The sequence below is a fragment of the Mandrillus leucophaeus genome, unplaced genomic scaffold (assembly GCF_000951045.1).
Source record: "Mandrillus leucophaeus isolate KB7577 unplaced genomic scaffold, Mleu.le_1.0 Scaffold49, whole genome shotgun sequence".
NCBI classification, from domain to species: domain Eukaryota; kingdom Metazoa; phylum Chordata; class Mammalia; order Primates; family Cercopithecidae; genus Mandrillus; species Mandrillus leucophaeus.
The window spans coordinates 3,872,035-3,884,517 of NW_012105253.1; the positions used below are offsets into that span (position 1 = coordinate 3,872,035).

General features: G+C 36.0%; 1 protein-coding gene across 1 annotated transcript in view; it reads right to left on the minus strand.

The window, feature by feature from the left end:
- Window positions 1–3,036: 3,036 nt before the first annotated feature.
- Window positions 3,037–12,483, minus strand: part of TRIM24 (tripartite motif containing 24) — a gene marked incomplete at its 5' end in the record, with an annotated part of 148,600 nt that continues 139,153 nt past the window's right edge. Inside the window, 5 exons of the mRNA XM_011995508.1 lie at window positions 3,037–3,854; window positions 4,597–4,746; window positions 6,452–6,526; window positions 7,568–7,700; window positions 8,697–9,025. Of these exons, the coding sequence (XP_011850898.1) occupies window positions 3,645–3,854; window positions 4,597–4,746; window positions 6,452–6,526; window positions 7,568–7,700; window positions 8,697–9,025 (897 nt within the window). The remainder of the gene's footprint in view (window positions 3,855–4,596; window positions 4,747–6,451; window positions 6,527–7,567; window positions 7,701–8,696; window positions 9,026–12,483) is intronic.

Here is a 12,483-nt window from a genome sequence, read left to right on the forward strand (position 1 = left end):
TCAGCTCACTGCAACCTCTGCCTCCTGGGTTCAAGCTGATTCTCCTGCCTCAGCCTCCTGAGCAGCTAGGATTACAGGTATGTGCCACCACACCTGGGTGATTTTTGTATTTTTATTAGAGATGGGGTTTCACCATGTTGGTCAGGCTGGTCTTGAACTCCTGACCTCAGGTGATCTACCCACCTCGGTCTCCCAAACTGCTAGGATTACAGGCATGAGCCACTGCACCTGGCCTGTTTACTGTAATTTTAATGGCCAATCAGATCACTCAATTTCTCTCATTCACAACCAATACATATAAACCTTAAAATGAATATATCTTCAATTTAAACCTAAAACCTTTTATTCATATGCAGCAATTTACTTTTGGCATTCACATTAATTTGGACCAGAGCTCAGCAAGAGGAGTTCCTGTTCTCACTCTCTCTCCTTGGAACTCAAATGTAACTAAGTGTCTAAGCACAGTAGCAGCATAGGATATTGAAATGCAGTTTCATAAATGGAATAATCAGCTGTATACTCACCCTTTTGACTATGGAGGTAACCTTTGGGAAAACATTCCTAACCAAGTTATACTACATCTACACTACTGTGTGGTAGTAAAATATAGTAGTAGTAAAGCCAGTTCTTTAGCTTAGAAAAGAAACTACATTTCCTTTTTAGTACCTTCTACTTTCCTACCCTTCCATTCAGAAAAGACAAGCAGGGCATGTTAATTCAAAAGGCAAAATGATTGCAATGCCAGATACTGATCTAAAATGTATTCTACATTCAATATGGTCTACATCCATCCATTTATACTTTTGTCGAATGGCCATATATGTCACTGGTCGAGTACTTGGGCTTCCTTATGCAGGAAAGTCAGTTGCTTGGCCCCTAGAAAAGCTGTCAGTGAGGTGGAACTGAGTAAATCCTAGCTTCCACGTAGTCTGCTCATCCATAAGCCCTAGCCAAAGGTGTGGTAAACATTCAGCAATGGGGGCCCACTGGGCTCCTGATCCCAAATCCAGAGGGAAATCTTCCAGAGTTTATCAAAGATGTACATTGGAGTGTACAAGTTTAGGTCAAGGGTATCTGAATCGCACTGAACTTTTGGGGGAATGTTTGATAAATGAGTGTAGGTTATAGTTAGGCTCATTTTATAGTTTATTTCTATTTGAATAGAATTTAAGGATGACTTAGATCCACCTGGGCACACAGGTACTTATTAATAAAGTCAAAGGATATTAATCTAAAGACCATTACACAAGGGCTATTTACAGAGAGAAACCCAAGACCTTTACTTTTTGTTTTTGAGACTGAGTCTCTCACTTAGGTTGGGGTGCAATGGTGAGATCTTGGCTCACTGCAACTTCTGCCTCCTGGGTTCAAATGATTCTCCTGTCTCAGCCTCCTGAGTAGTTTGGATTACAGGTGCATGCCACCATCCCCGGCTAATTTTTGTATTTTTTGTAGAGCGGGGGTTTCACCATGTTGGCCATGCTGATCTCAAACTCTTGACTTTGTGATCCGCCCACCTTGGCCTCCCAAAGTGCTGGTGGGATTACAAGCGTAAGCCACTGTGCCCGGCCCCAAGACCTTTACTTTAAATATAATTATATTTTAATATATTATGTATGACGAAAAGATGGTTCTCAACTGCCTTTCATTCAGCCAAAGATGGTTAGGGTGAAACAAATACTGTTTTGAAAGATAAATATGGCACTGAATGTAATAGTGACAGTTGGGGGTTCATTAGTCACATTTAGGAAATTACAGTTTTACTCTGACAAGTTCTAACTCCCTTTTGTAATGATTCTCAAAATAATTTAACTGTGTTGTTAAATAATTTAACTGTTTTAACTCAGGAGACAAGTATGGAAGAATAAACTGTCAGACGAACAGTATTCTAAGATACCAACAATAAAATAATTAGCAAAAGCTCCACAGCTGCTGTGCTAAAAATAAAATGCTGGAGCAAAAAAAGACAAAAGGTGTGTGCACTGTTATCAAAATCTGTTCAAACACTCTTTGGAGAACAAATGTCAAATGCAACTTTAAAACAACAATGACAAACATTACCATGTAACACATATTTGGAAAAGCGATTAGGACTTTTTAACAATACGTAATTGACATATTATGAACAAGACCTATATATAAACAACGGGAAGCTATTGCTAACAAGTTATTTTCTCCCTATATTTTATCTTTAGCAATACCTGAAAACCCAATGAATTAGCCACAGGGTATTTTCCACTTTAAGAAGTAAAGCCATGTAGATAAAACCAAGTCTTCTATGTTAAATTTATGGGAGGTGATATAATGCAAATAATAGCCTTCTTTAAAGTCAGCTCTTTTTATTCTATCATCCTAAGGAGAAAAATTTACTCCAGTTAATGTTTTATAAATTAAGATTAACTTTGGCAAACCATTTAGGTATTGTGTCAAATGCTGGATTAGTGGCACAGCAATTTTCTTCTATCTAGATCAGTTGAACCGGGTAGGTCTGGCACATTAAGAATATGCTTGTCCTCAGAAGATAGGTCTTTTGTATCTCTATCAGGAGAATAAAATCAGAAGTCAGATCAAAGATTAAATTTGATGTTCTGACTCTCGAAAGAAAAACATTAGATGCTTCAGGGAAAAAAAATCACTATTAATTCCCCCCAACTGCCTGCTCCCAAAATCCCACAACACATTTTCATTCCAAATTACAGACAGATGAAAACCACAAAAACGATTCCCTTTCAGAGGAACTTATATTTAATGCCCAGTAGATGAAGAAACCTCACATCAAATACAGTGCACGCTGCTGTATTTATATTTTGGATAGTTCCACTAACAGCTATACTGCAAACAATGAGGCTTGTTGTAAAAGGATCACCTGTACAGTTAAACCTCACATAGACACACAGCAAAACCAAATGTGTATACTTCCCGCAGTGGAAGAAGTTGAAAATCTAGATCTAGAAATGTATAAAAAGTGGCTTTGAAAACCTGCTATACCAAACACCTCTACAGACAAGATAAAAACAAAAAAAAATCAAACAAACATTTGTTTTCCGGATTTTTCTTTAATACAGTTGCCATCTTACATGATGTACTATTAGGTGCCTTCTTAATAGCATCTAACCTACCCTTCTGTTGCACCATTTGGCCTCCTGGGATGGAACTCTTGTTACCACCCATGTTTGTGGAGTACTGTTCTTTAGTACAGTACACCTAACTCACATTGTCAGGCCATATAATTCATGGGTAGTGGTATTAATTTCTAAAACTGAATTAACGCACACATCCAAACCACGTATACTTTTCAACTGAAGAGTTCATACAAAGTCTATTTCCTTTCTACAGCAGCTATCGCTCCAGATTGTGGTTTAAAAATCCAAGAAGGGGGAAGAATGTCTTTGTTTTCAATGCTTCTTTCTTCCATCCTTTTTTCCTTCTTTCCATTTTCTTTTTCTTCCATTCATCTCCTTCTTTCTTAGTGATAAGAGGTTAACAGAAATGGGCTATTAAGGAAATCAAAGTCTAGTAAACGTCCAAAACAGAGATCAGAGTAGTCACAAACTCTTCTTTGTAGTGATGTTAAATTACTGACAAATGTTTTTTTTGAAAACAAAAAAAATCTAAAAACCAGCACAAGCTAGTGGTGCTGCATATTATTTAAGCAACTGGCGTTCTTCAATGCTTTTGAGGCGTTTCTTCCGGGGCTGAACAAAGTCATCATCTGAATCATCACTAAATTTATTATCTTCAGATTCATTCCTGAATTCTGGTTTGGGAAACCTTTTTTCTGGATAGAGGTTCTTTAGAAGTTCTTCAAAATAATTTTCAAGTTTTATACCAGCATTGGCTACTTCTGAATCAGGCTGTTGAGTAAAAATAAAAATATGAGTAAAGAAAGGACCCATTTTTGACTTGTGAGATTAGATATATTAATGCGCTGTTTTGAAAAATGTTCATGCATAGTCATTGAAATAAATAATAGTCTAGGACTAGACAAAGTCTCTGTACAGAAGGCCAGCTAAAATAAAAGATTCATAAGTGTGGAAAAAAGTAAAAGACTGGATTATTCTAAAAGAAGGTGGTAATGGTAGGACTGTATTGCCAAAGATATATCAGTTAGGATTCCATAACCATAGGATCATGAACCAGGTATTTTTAGAACAAATTAAATGTAGTACTCTTACAATGAGTAACAGAGAACAAACCACCTAGCAGCAAAAGGTCCTAAGTCTGACTGACAGATGTTTAGATGAACTGACAGATGAGAAATTTTTAAATTAGAGCTATTTGGCCCACATCCTTAATATTTCAAGATCAACATAAAAATAAGAAATAAAGGTGGGAATGATAAAGAATAATTTTAGGTCAGAAAAATATTTTGTCTTTCCGTTATCAGCTGTAATTTACATTTCCATCACCATCTAATAAACCTTTGAATATAAATGTGGATAGAGTTATCTGAATTCTCTCCTGCATTCCCTGATCTGAAAAGTTGGAAATTTTTTCTAACTCAGACATCTTGGTCTCCTATGTTGACACGGTGTTTAGTATAAAATGATTTTCACACTGCTATTCCTTCTTGCCCCTCCCCTCCCCTAGCCTCACCTCATTGAATTCAGCACAGTTTTGAAAGATCAATCTAAAATCAGCTACAAAATCTTCAGGTTTTGAGTACATGGAATAATCTTCTTGTAGTCTTTTCTTGATGGTTGACAAATCCATTGGATTTTTAATTATTTTGTAATAATCAGGCACCTTTAAAAAAAAATGAGATGTTATAATATAAATAGCTAAATTCTACCTTGTCCTAAATATATTCTATGAGATGTGCTCTAAAATTCAGAATGTTCTCATTGCTTTTCTCTGTGCTATCTGTCATTAGTAAAGAAACCCATTTAACAGTGTTTACAAGTGTCCACTGCCTTCCACATACATACTGGTAAAGGTTTGTGTTACTTTTTCCAAGAAGTTTAACCAATTATTGTTTTTGAGACAGGGTCTTGCTCTGTCACCCAGACTGCAGTGCAGTGACACAATCTCGGCTCATTGCACTTTGCCTCCTGGGCTTAAGTGGTCCTCTCACCTCAGCCTCTCGTGTAGCTGGGGCTACAGGCATGTGCTAACGTAGCTGGCTAATTTTTGTATTTTTTATAGAGATGGGGTTTTGCCATGTTGCCCAGGCTGGTCTCAAACTCCTGGGTTCAAGCAATCTGCCTCCCAAAGTGCTGGGATTACAGGCATGAGCGACTGCACCCAGTCCCAATTATTTTTAATGAAAAAACTTGTCTTCACATATTCCCTCTTAAATCATCTAGATTTTCTTTCATTATTAAACAAAAAGCAATTACTAGAAATAATATCATTTCTAGTAGAATCTGACATGTTTTTGCTGCATGTATTTATATAACATGTGGTAAAGAGGAAGAAGGACTTCGAATCTGGGTTTAATCCCCAGCTCTGCTGCTCAGTATCACAGTCCTGGGTAAGTTACTTAACCTCAGTTTCTTCATATTCCAGATAGGAATATTATTCTGCCAAGCTCACAACATTTTGTACAGACTAAATGAGATGATATTCATTAAGAAAAAGGGGGCTACTTTGTCAGTGCTGTTGATATTAATAACGTAACTCTAAGCCAGGATAACAGAAAGCACAATTCAATACCCTGCCTCTTTTGGGTACAAAAGAGCCTTCTCCCTGGAAGTATTTATTTCCTATATCAGGTTCTCCAAACCTGTTCTTAAGAAAGAAGCTGTTTATCAGCTGAATGTATTTACTAAGCTGATACTCTTCTAACTTTGTACTAATCTGAGATTTATCAAACTATAGAACAAATTAAATTTTTTTTTTTTTTTTTTTTTGGAGACAAGAGTTTTGCTCTTGTTGCCCAGGCTGGAGTGCAATGGCGTGATCTCGGCTCACTGCAACCTCCGCCTCCTAGGTTCAGACATTAGAATACTTTTTTGGGGTACCAGGCCCTTTCCAGCACCCTAAAATTATGCATTAAAGTCACATCAAACTTTCAATATGAACCTCAACTTTTTTGTATTGGTAAAGTCTACTTATTTACTTGAAGTCTGGACCTATAAATAAAAATAAGTACGGAAAATTTAGCAGGGAGAGATGTCTTTATTTCAAACAAAGTTTTTTTCCAAGAGCTTTGGAAACATGCCTAAAACTCCTGAGATACAGACAATTAACAGAAATCACCCCAAACACCCCAGTACTAAGTAAAATAGACGAGAAAAGACGAAAGAATACCTGAGAAACGAACACAAGTTTTGGGCCACTTACTAAAAATGTACCTATATAGAATCAAAGCATTCAGTATGTATTATTAAGATTTAAGGTTTAGATTAAAAAATACTAGAAAATGGTATATAAGCTAGATTCTCATAAATAAAAATTCCAGAAAAGCATTCCACTGTGTAAACATGCACAAAATGACATTAATACTTACAGTTAGAGGAACAGGGTCTTGAAAAGCCAGGCTCATTTCGTGGCAGTAAAGAAATAAAAGTAGGCGTTCACACTTCTAAGCAAAAATAAATAAAAACAGATAAAATATTATAAAACAATGAATTCACAGCTTATTTTAAATAACAATCTCAGAGGTTCCAAAGTATCAGACTAAAAATTTAAACTCATATAAATACAAAAAAATTATTGATTCTTGGAGTTTTGTTCTCCTTCCCAATCATTAACTGAACTGTACTACTTGACAATTTAGGGTATATATGATATTTGGGAGCAGGCCCTGTAATTGAATGAACTGACAATCACTAGAAACCCATTTGAAGTTTTCTAACAATAAATTTGCACTTATTGCTCCAGTCTGTGTATTATAAATTAATAATACTCCATAAAGGAAGAACACATGTCTCTCAGGAGAACTGGAGGTGGACCTTCTCAATGTGCATACAGACCTAAGGCACCTCTCTGCATGCAGAAGGTCCAACCATGTGCTCTGCTATTCATACTTCCCTGCTTATGGGTTTATCCCAGTAACCACTGAGTAGTACTGGCAGTGAATGGGCACGTCCCCTCTTGCATGACAACTTTCATATTGATTGTTCTATTTAATAATTTAGCAAAGGCGTTTTTTTGGTAACAAAGTGTTGACCTGGTAGCTGTAAATGTTATTTACAGTTAAATGTATCAGTTGGCTTTGATGCATAAGTCTAGTCCCATTCGGTTAAAAAAAAAGAATTATTTCCAGGAAGAGTAAAGAAAAAACCCAGCTCCTTGGTGGCAATTCTGAGGAAAAAACTTATCTATGGTAGAAATAAAAAAAAATAGAAATTTACTTAAGGTAGATTAAATTTAAAAGTCTAGGCTACATACTCCATCTTGTTCAGGTACAATAAGCTTCTATAAAACACACACAATTTTGTGTGTTTTTTTTTTTTTTTAGAGAGTTTTATCTTTTTGTAAAAAAAAAATACTCCTAAATAAAAAGGATCAGTATAAAATCTGGATGGATATACACCTCTCTGATGAAAGGCACCACAGTACAATAATGCATCTTACCAAAAAATTGTCTAACATGCTAGGTTGGAAATGCTCAAAGACTTACCCTTTTATCTATAGGTGTTAATTTAACAAGGCCTTCAGTTTTCTTTTTTTCTGAGTTGTGACTGGGAGCATCACAATCATATTCAACTTCTGGTTTAGATAAGTCTCGGCAGAAAGTACAAATCCACTCTCCACTGTAGGGGGACAATGTACTTTTGAATTTCTAATGCATCATTTCCTCTCTTCACTATTTCCCTTTCCCACCTCCTCCATGACATCTATGATACAGAATTGTTTATTTGGCATGAATTTTATCACTCAGCATTTACCACATACCACTAGGTATACTGCACCATGCTGAGAGGAAACAGCAGAAATATAATGCAAGGGCCTAACATCAAAATCTAGTTAAGAAGGTGTGAGATACATATATGAAAAAGAAAACAACAACCAAAAAAACCACCTAGACAAATTAACACATTAATCTAGGGCTCACATATCTAGGGCATAATTGAATTTTTTTCCTCCAAAGGATTCAGAAATCAGAAAAGCTCTTTGTACTGTTCTTGTTACTCTAAGTTTATAAAATTAAATTTTCAAAAGTATAGCCTTCCAAGAACTGAGAGATCAACCCAATGGCTCTTAACCATCTTGGTCAGGATGATGATCATCATCCCCATAGGGTTTGAGAATTTACTTGAAATACTTGTAAATGATACAGTTTGATGCCTGGAAAAAAGACATAATAAACTGGTAGCTGTTATGCCTAAGGACATTGTTCCTTATGGTGACACCTTGTGATAATTTAAAGGGCCTGTTATTTTCTTTTTATAATGACTAGGGAGAGGGTCTTGCTCTGTTGCCCAGTCTGGAGTGCAGTGGTGCAATCACAGCATACTGCAGCCTTGACCTCTCAGGCTCAACCAATCCTCCCACCTTAGCCACCTGAGTGGCTGGGACTATAGGCATGCACTACCACACCTGGCTAATTTTTTAATTTGTAGAGACAGGGTCTCCCTGTGTTGCTCAGGCTGAATGATTAATTTCTTAAGGAATAAGCGGAAAGGTATGGGAAAACTTAGCCTATTCACTGGGATTTTGGAGTATACATTTGTGCCAAGTAGAATTTCATTTAAGTAATCTTCAGAAGTTTAGAGTAAAAGAATGTGGGAAGGGAAGTACTATCTTACCTTGGAAAATTTGTCAATGTGGGCACATGACAAGAAAGATGGAATACTTTGGGGCACTTTTCACAGCAGAGGAGTTCCCCTCCGTTTTGACAAACTGCACACCAGTCCTCATTGGGGTCATCCTCTTTCCTTGTCTCTCCAACATGAAGGGGTGACTTCTGGGAAGGATCCAGCCACTCAGACTTTCCATTTGAGGAATTCTCCTGGTGAAGTCCAGGTTGATCTCCTGTACTATCAGGGGCATCTGATCTTAGCACAGTCTCCTCAGAAGTAGAGCTCTGACTGCTATTTAAGAGCAGGGAGGTGAGTATGCTTCTTGGATAATTGGCCTGTAGTAGAAAAAATATATATTTAACTGGTGTTTAAAAAATTTTATCACTAATGCAATTCTGAGCTGTAGGACCACTCTCTAGTGAGCACCTGGCTGCTTCAAAGGAATCTTCATGAGAACAGTATATGTTTACTGCTAACTGGTATAGAAGACATGGACCTCTACTGAAAAATATCAAAATAGAGAAAAAAAATCTGAGTCTGGGGATGGCTACAGAAATTAGAGAATGGGTTGGGTAGTGTGGAAGTCAGTCACATGACCTATATATACACCTCACTGGAGCTGTTCATTCAAATTATACCTAAGATACACAAATTGTAAGATGAATCTAAACTTTCTGTTGAAGCCCAGGATGGTAAAAATTTCAAATCTATAACAAGAACAGTCTCCTTCAAATGTTTTCAAAAACTTCAAGGTAATAAATGTAGATATAGTTAAAAGCACTCATTCCTTAGAAGTACTATTTTCAAACCTAGCTTTTTCTTCTGCCATCTACCTCCATATTTCTAAATAAAATGACTGTTAAAGATTGCAATACATCTATAATCCTTGCTAGTGAAGATCAGGAGATTAGGTTTTTACATCCTGACTCTCCAACCCTGTCCTTCCATTCAGACACACACAAAACCACCACCACCATTCACCTCATCCCTTTAACTTAGTTTTTATTAAGCATTGCTTTTTTTAGTTGGTAGGTACCAGTGTAACTATTTATTGCCAGTATCTATTCCAACTGATTAGTATTTGTCTGTACTGGTTAAGTATTCTGAAAATCACAATTTTTGGTTAAATGCATACATATTTAGGTTATATCCTGATTGCGTCACAGTTTTTCGTTACATTTGTACTCAGGTGTTTCTTTATATCATTATTATGTAAATATTGTTCACTGTAGACCCACAAAATGTACTATGACATTTCTTTTTGTACAACTTTTTGTTTTTACTAAGACTCTGTAATTACCTTATTTTTTCAGGTACCTGTTTCTATGTGATTCTCACAATCTCCAGCAGGAAATTCTCAATACTGTTGAAGCATTTTTCTCCCTTTGGAGTCCTATGTCTTCCTGCTAGAGACTACTGCACAAGCTGCTGCTGCTGTACTGTGGGTTGCCTTTTTCTTCTGTGTCAGATTCCATTTTTGGAATCTTGTATCTTCTTCTTTCTTGTTTTACTATATTTTTGATGATACATATTATCAAATATCTTCCTGAGAATAAGTACTTAAGAATTATTTTGAGAACTTGCACAAAAATGTTTAATCTTCATGTCTGATAATTTGCCTGGGTATAAAACTCTGGTTAGAGAATATCTCTTTTTAGCTGCCCAGTCTCCATATTTGAGCCTCTGATTTTTTAAAACTTTCCTGTTTTTCCATCTTTGTCTTTTTGTTTAATTTACTGAGAGATTCCCTCAAATTGTCTTTAAATCCCTTTAAATATAACATTAAAGAAAAAACTCCTAAGAGCTATTTAAGAGTTTCTCTCACCCTACCCACCATGCATAGGAATAATATTGCAAGTATTCATAATTACATTTTGAGGCCTAGATTCTTCATCTGACTCTTGCTTCACTATAACAACAGGGAAATCATAATTTTCTGGTGGTCCACTGTTTTCTTGTTTTATTCGAATTGGCTCCAACATGACCACTGGGACTTTGTGTGTAGAGTCAGCTCCTGCTGGTTTGCTGGAAGAGCCAGAGCTGTAAGTATGAGAGAGAAGAAAAAGCAATCTAAGAATGTTAAGCTGAATACCTCATAAAAAGTATAACAACAACTTTCTAAAATAATACTGTATCCTCACAACAGTAAGTATGTTACATCGGCAATTAATGATGCCTAACGAAACTGCTATATGCAAGTTTCATTTATGATAAAAATGTTTTACATATTAACCTATCTAAATAGTTATATATCTGGAAAGATGTTTCAATAAACCTAAACTTTTAAAAACCTGAGGCTTTACAGTTAGGCAACCAGATTTAGTATCTTAGAACTGGCATCTGATTTTAGACTTTCTCATTTCCTTCTCTAGTCAGTAGCAAAGTAATACTTTGGTGAAGACAATGAAATAATCATTTTTTTAAACAATGCTATTTAAAGAAGGTAGTGGGACAAAAACCTTTTACAGATATTTACTATGTTCTCATGGGATTAAAGGCAAACTTTTCTCCCTCAGACAATTCTTCCATATGATTAAGAAAGTAGGAACTGGGTTCACTAGGAGGAATTTTCAGGCATAATGCAGGGAAGAGGAGGGCAGTTGCTTAAAATAGAATTTCAATACCTGTATATTCATTTATTTTAAAGTAGAATCAATATTTAGTCATTAGAGATCAAATTAGCATAAAATTTTATCTTTTCCCTAAGTTTGTGTTTCTATATAGTGTACTGTGTTATACCTATTCATTTTTATGTTTTCTTTGCTATTATATGAATATCAAACATTTCTTATTTTCAACATATAGACAAATATTCTTCTATCTTCAAAGGTAAATTTGTACTTTTGTTAATCCCTTAACTAATTTATTAAAATTTTAATTAAAGATAAAGGAAATTGTTCAAAATATATTGAGTATCAAAACATGTTGAACACTGGCAAGAGAAATCTAATTAGAGATTTTATGTACTAGAAAATATGGTTTAGTCAGTTTACCTTCCTCGGCTTCCAACGCTGGAGGCACTAGGTGAACGTATTGGGGGGTGTACACTAGTCATAGTAACAGGTCCTGAGGAGGGGGAAATCATACATTCATAAAACGAATGAATAATTATGCATTGAAGTCCTATTGAATGTGTTCACTTAGCACTACATTGAAACTGGGAACCATGATTAAATTATATGAAACAGTAAGTAGCTGCTGAATTTTCAGCAGTCGGTTACAGCCTGTTACACTGGCAGGGTTTTTCAACCTCTGCACTATTGACTTTTGGGCCAGATAATTCTCCTTGTTGTGGAGGAATGTCTCTGCATTTTAGGATGTTTAGCAACATCCCTGGTCTCCACCAATTATTAGATACCAGTGGCATCTCTCTATACTTCCCAGCTTGGGGTGTGACAATCAAAAACGTCTCCAAACATTGCCAAGTCTTTCTGTGTTACAGTAACAGGGGTAAGATCTCAGTGAGACCCTAGTGCCAGTGGAAGCTACAGAAGACAATGAAAGGTGGTATGGGCTGATAGAAAAGGAGTTCAAAAAAGAAAACCAAGTAAACAAAATGAGACCAACTAATGGAAGGCACAAAGTCAGATCAATGGGTTCAGACTTGAGGCAATAAGCAAAAGAGGGATTCTGGACTACTGCCCTAAAAAGATTAAGAAGCTATGCTCTGGTGGTAGTGTAGACAGTAACAAGGAAGATCTAATTAAAAGCAGCCAAGAAAGAAGGAAAACTGCTGTAAATAATTTTGATTTGAACTGATGAAGGCCCAAACTAAACAGTAACAGTAGGAATA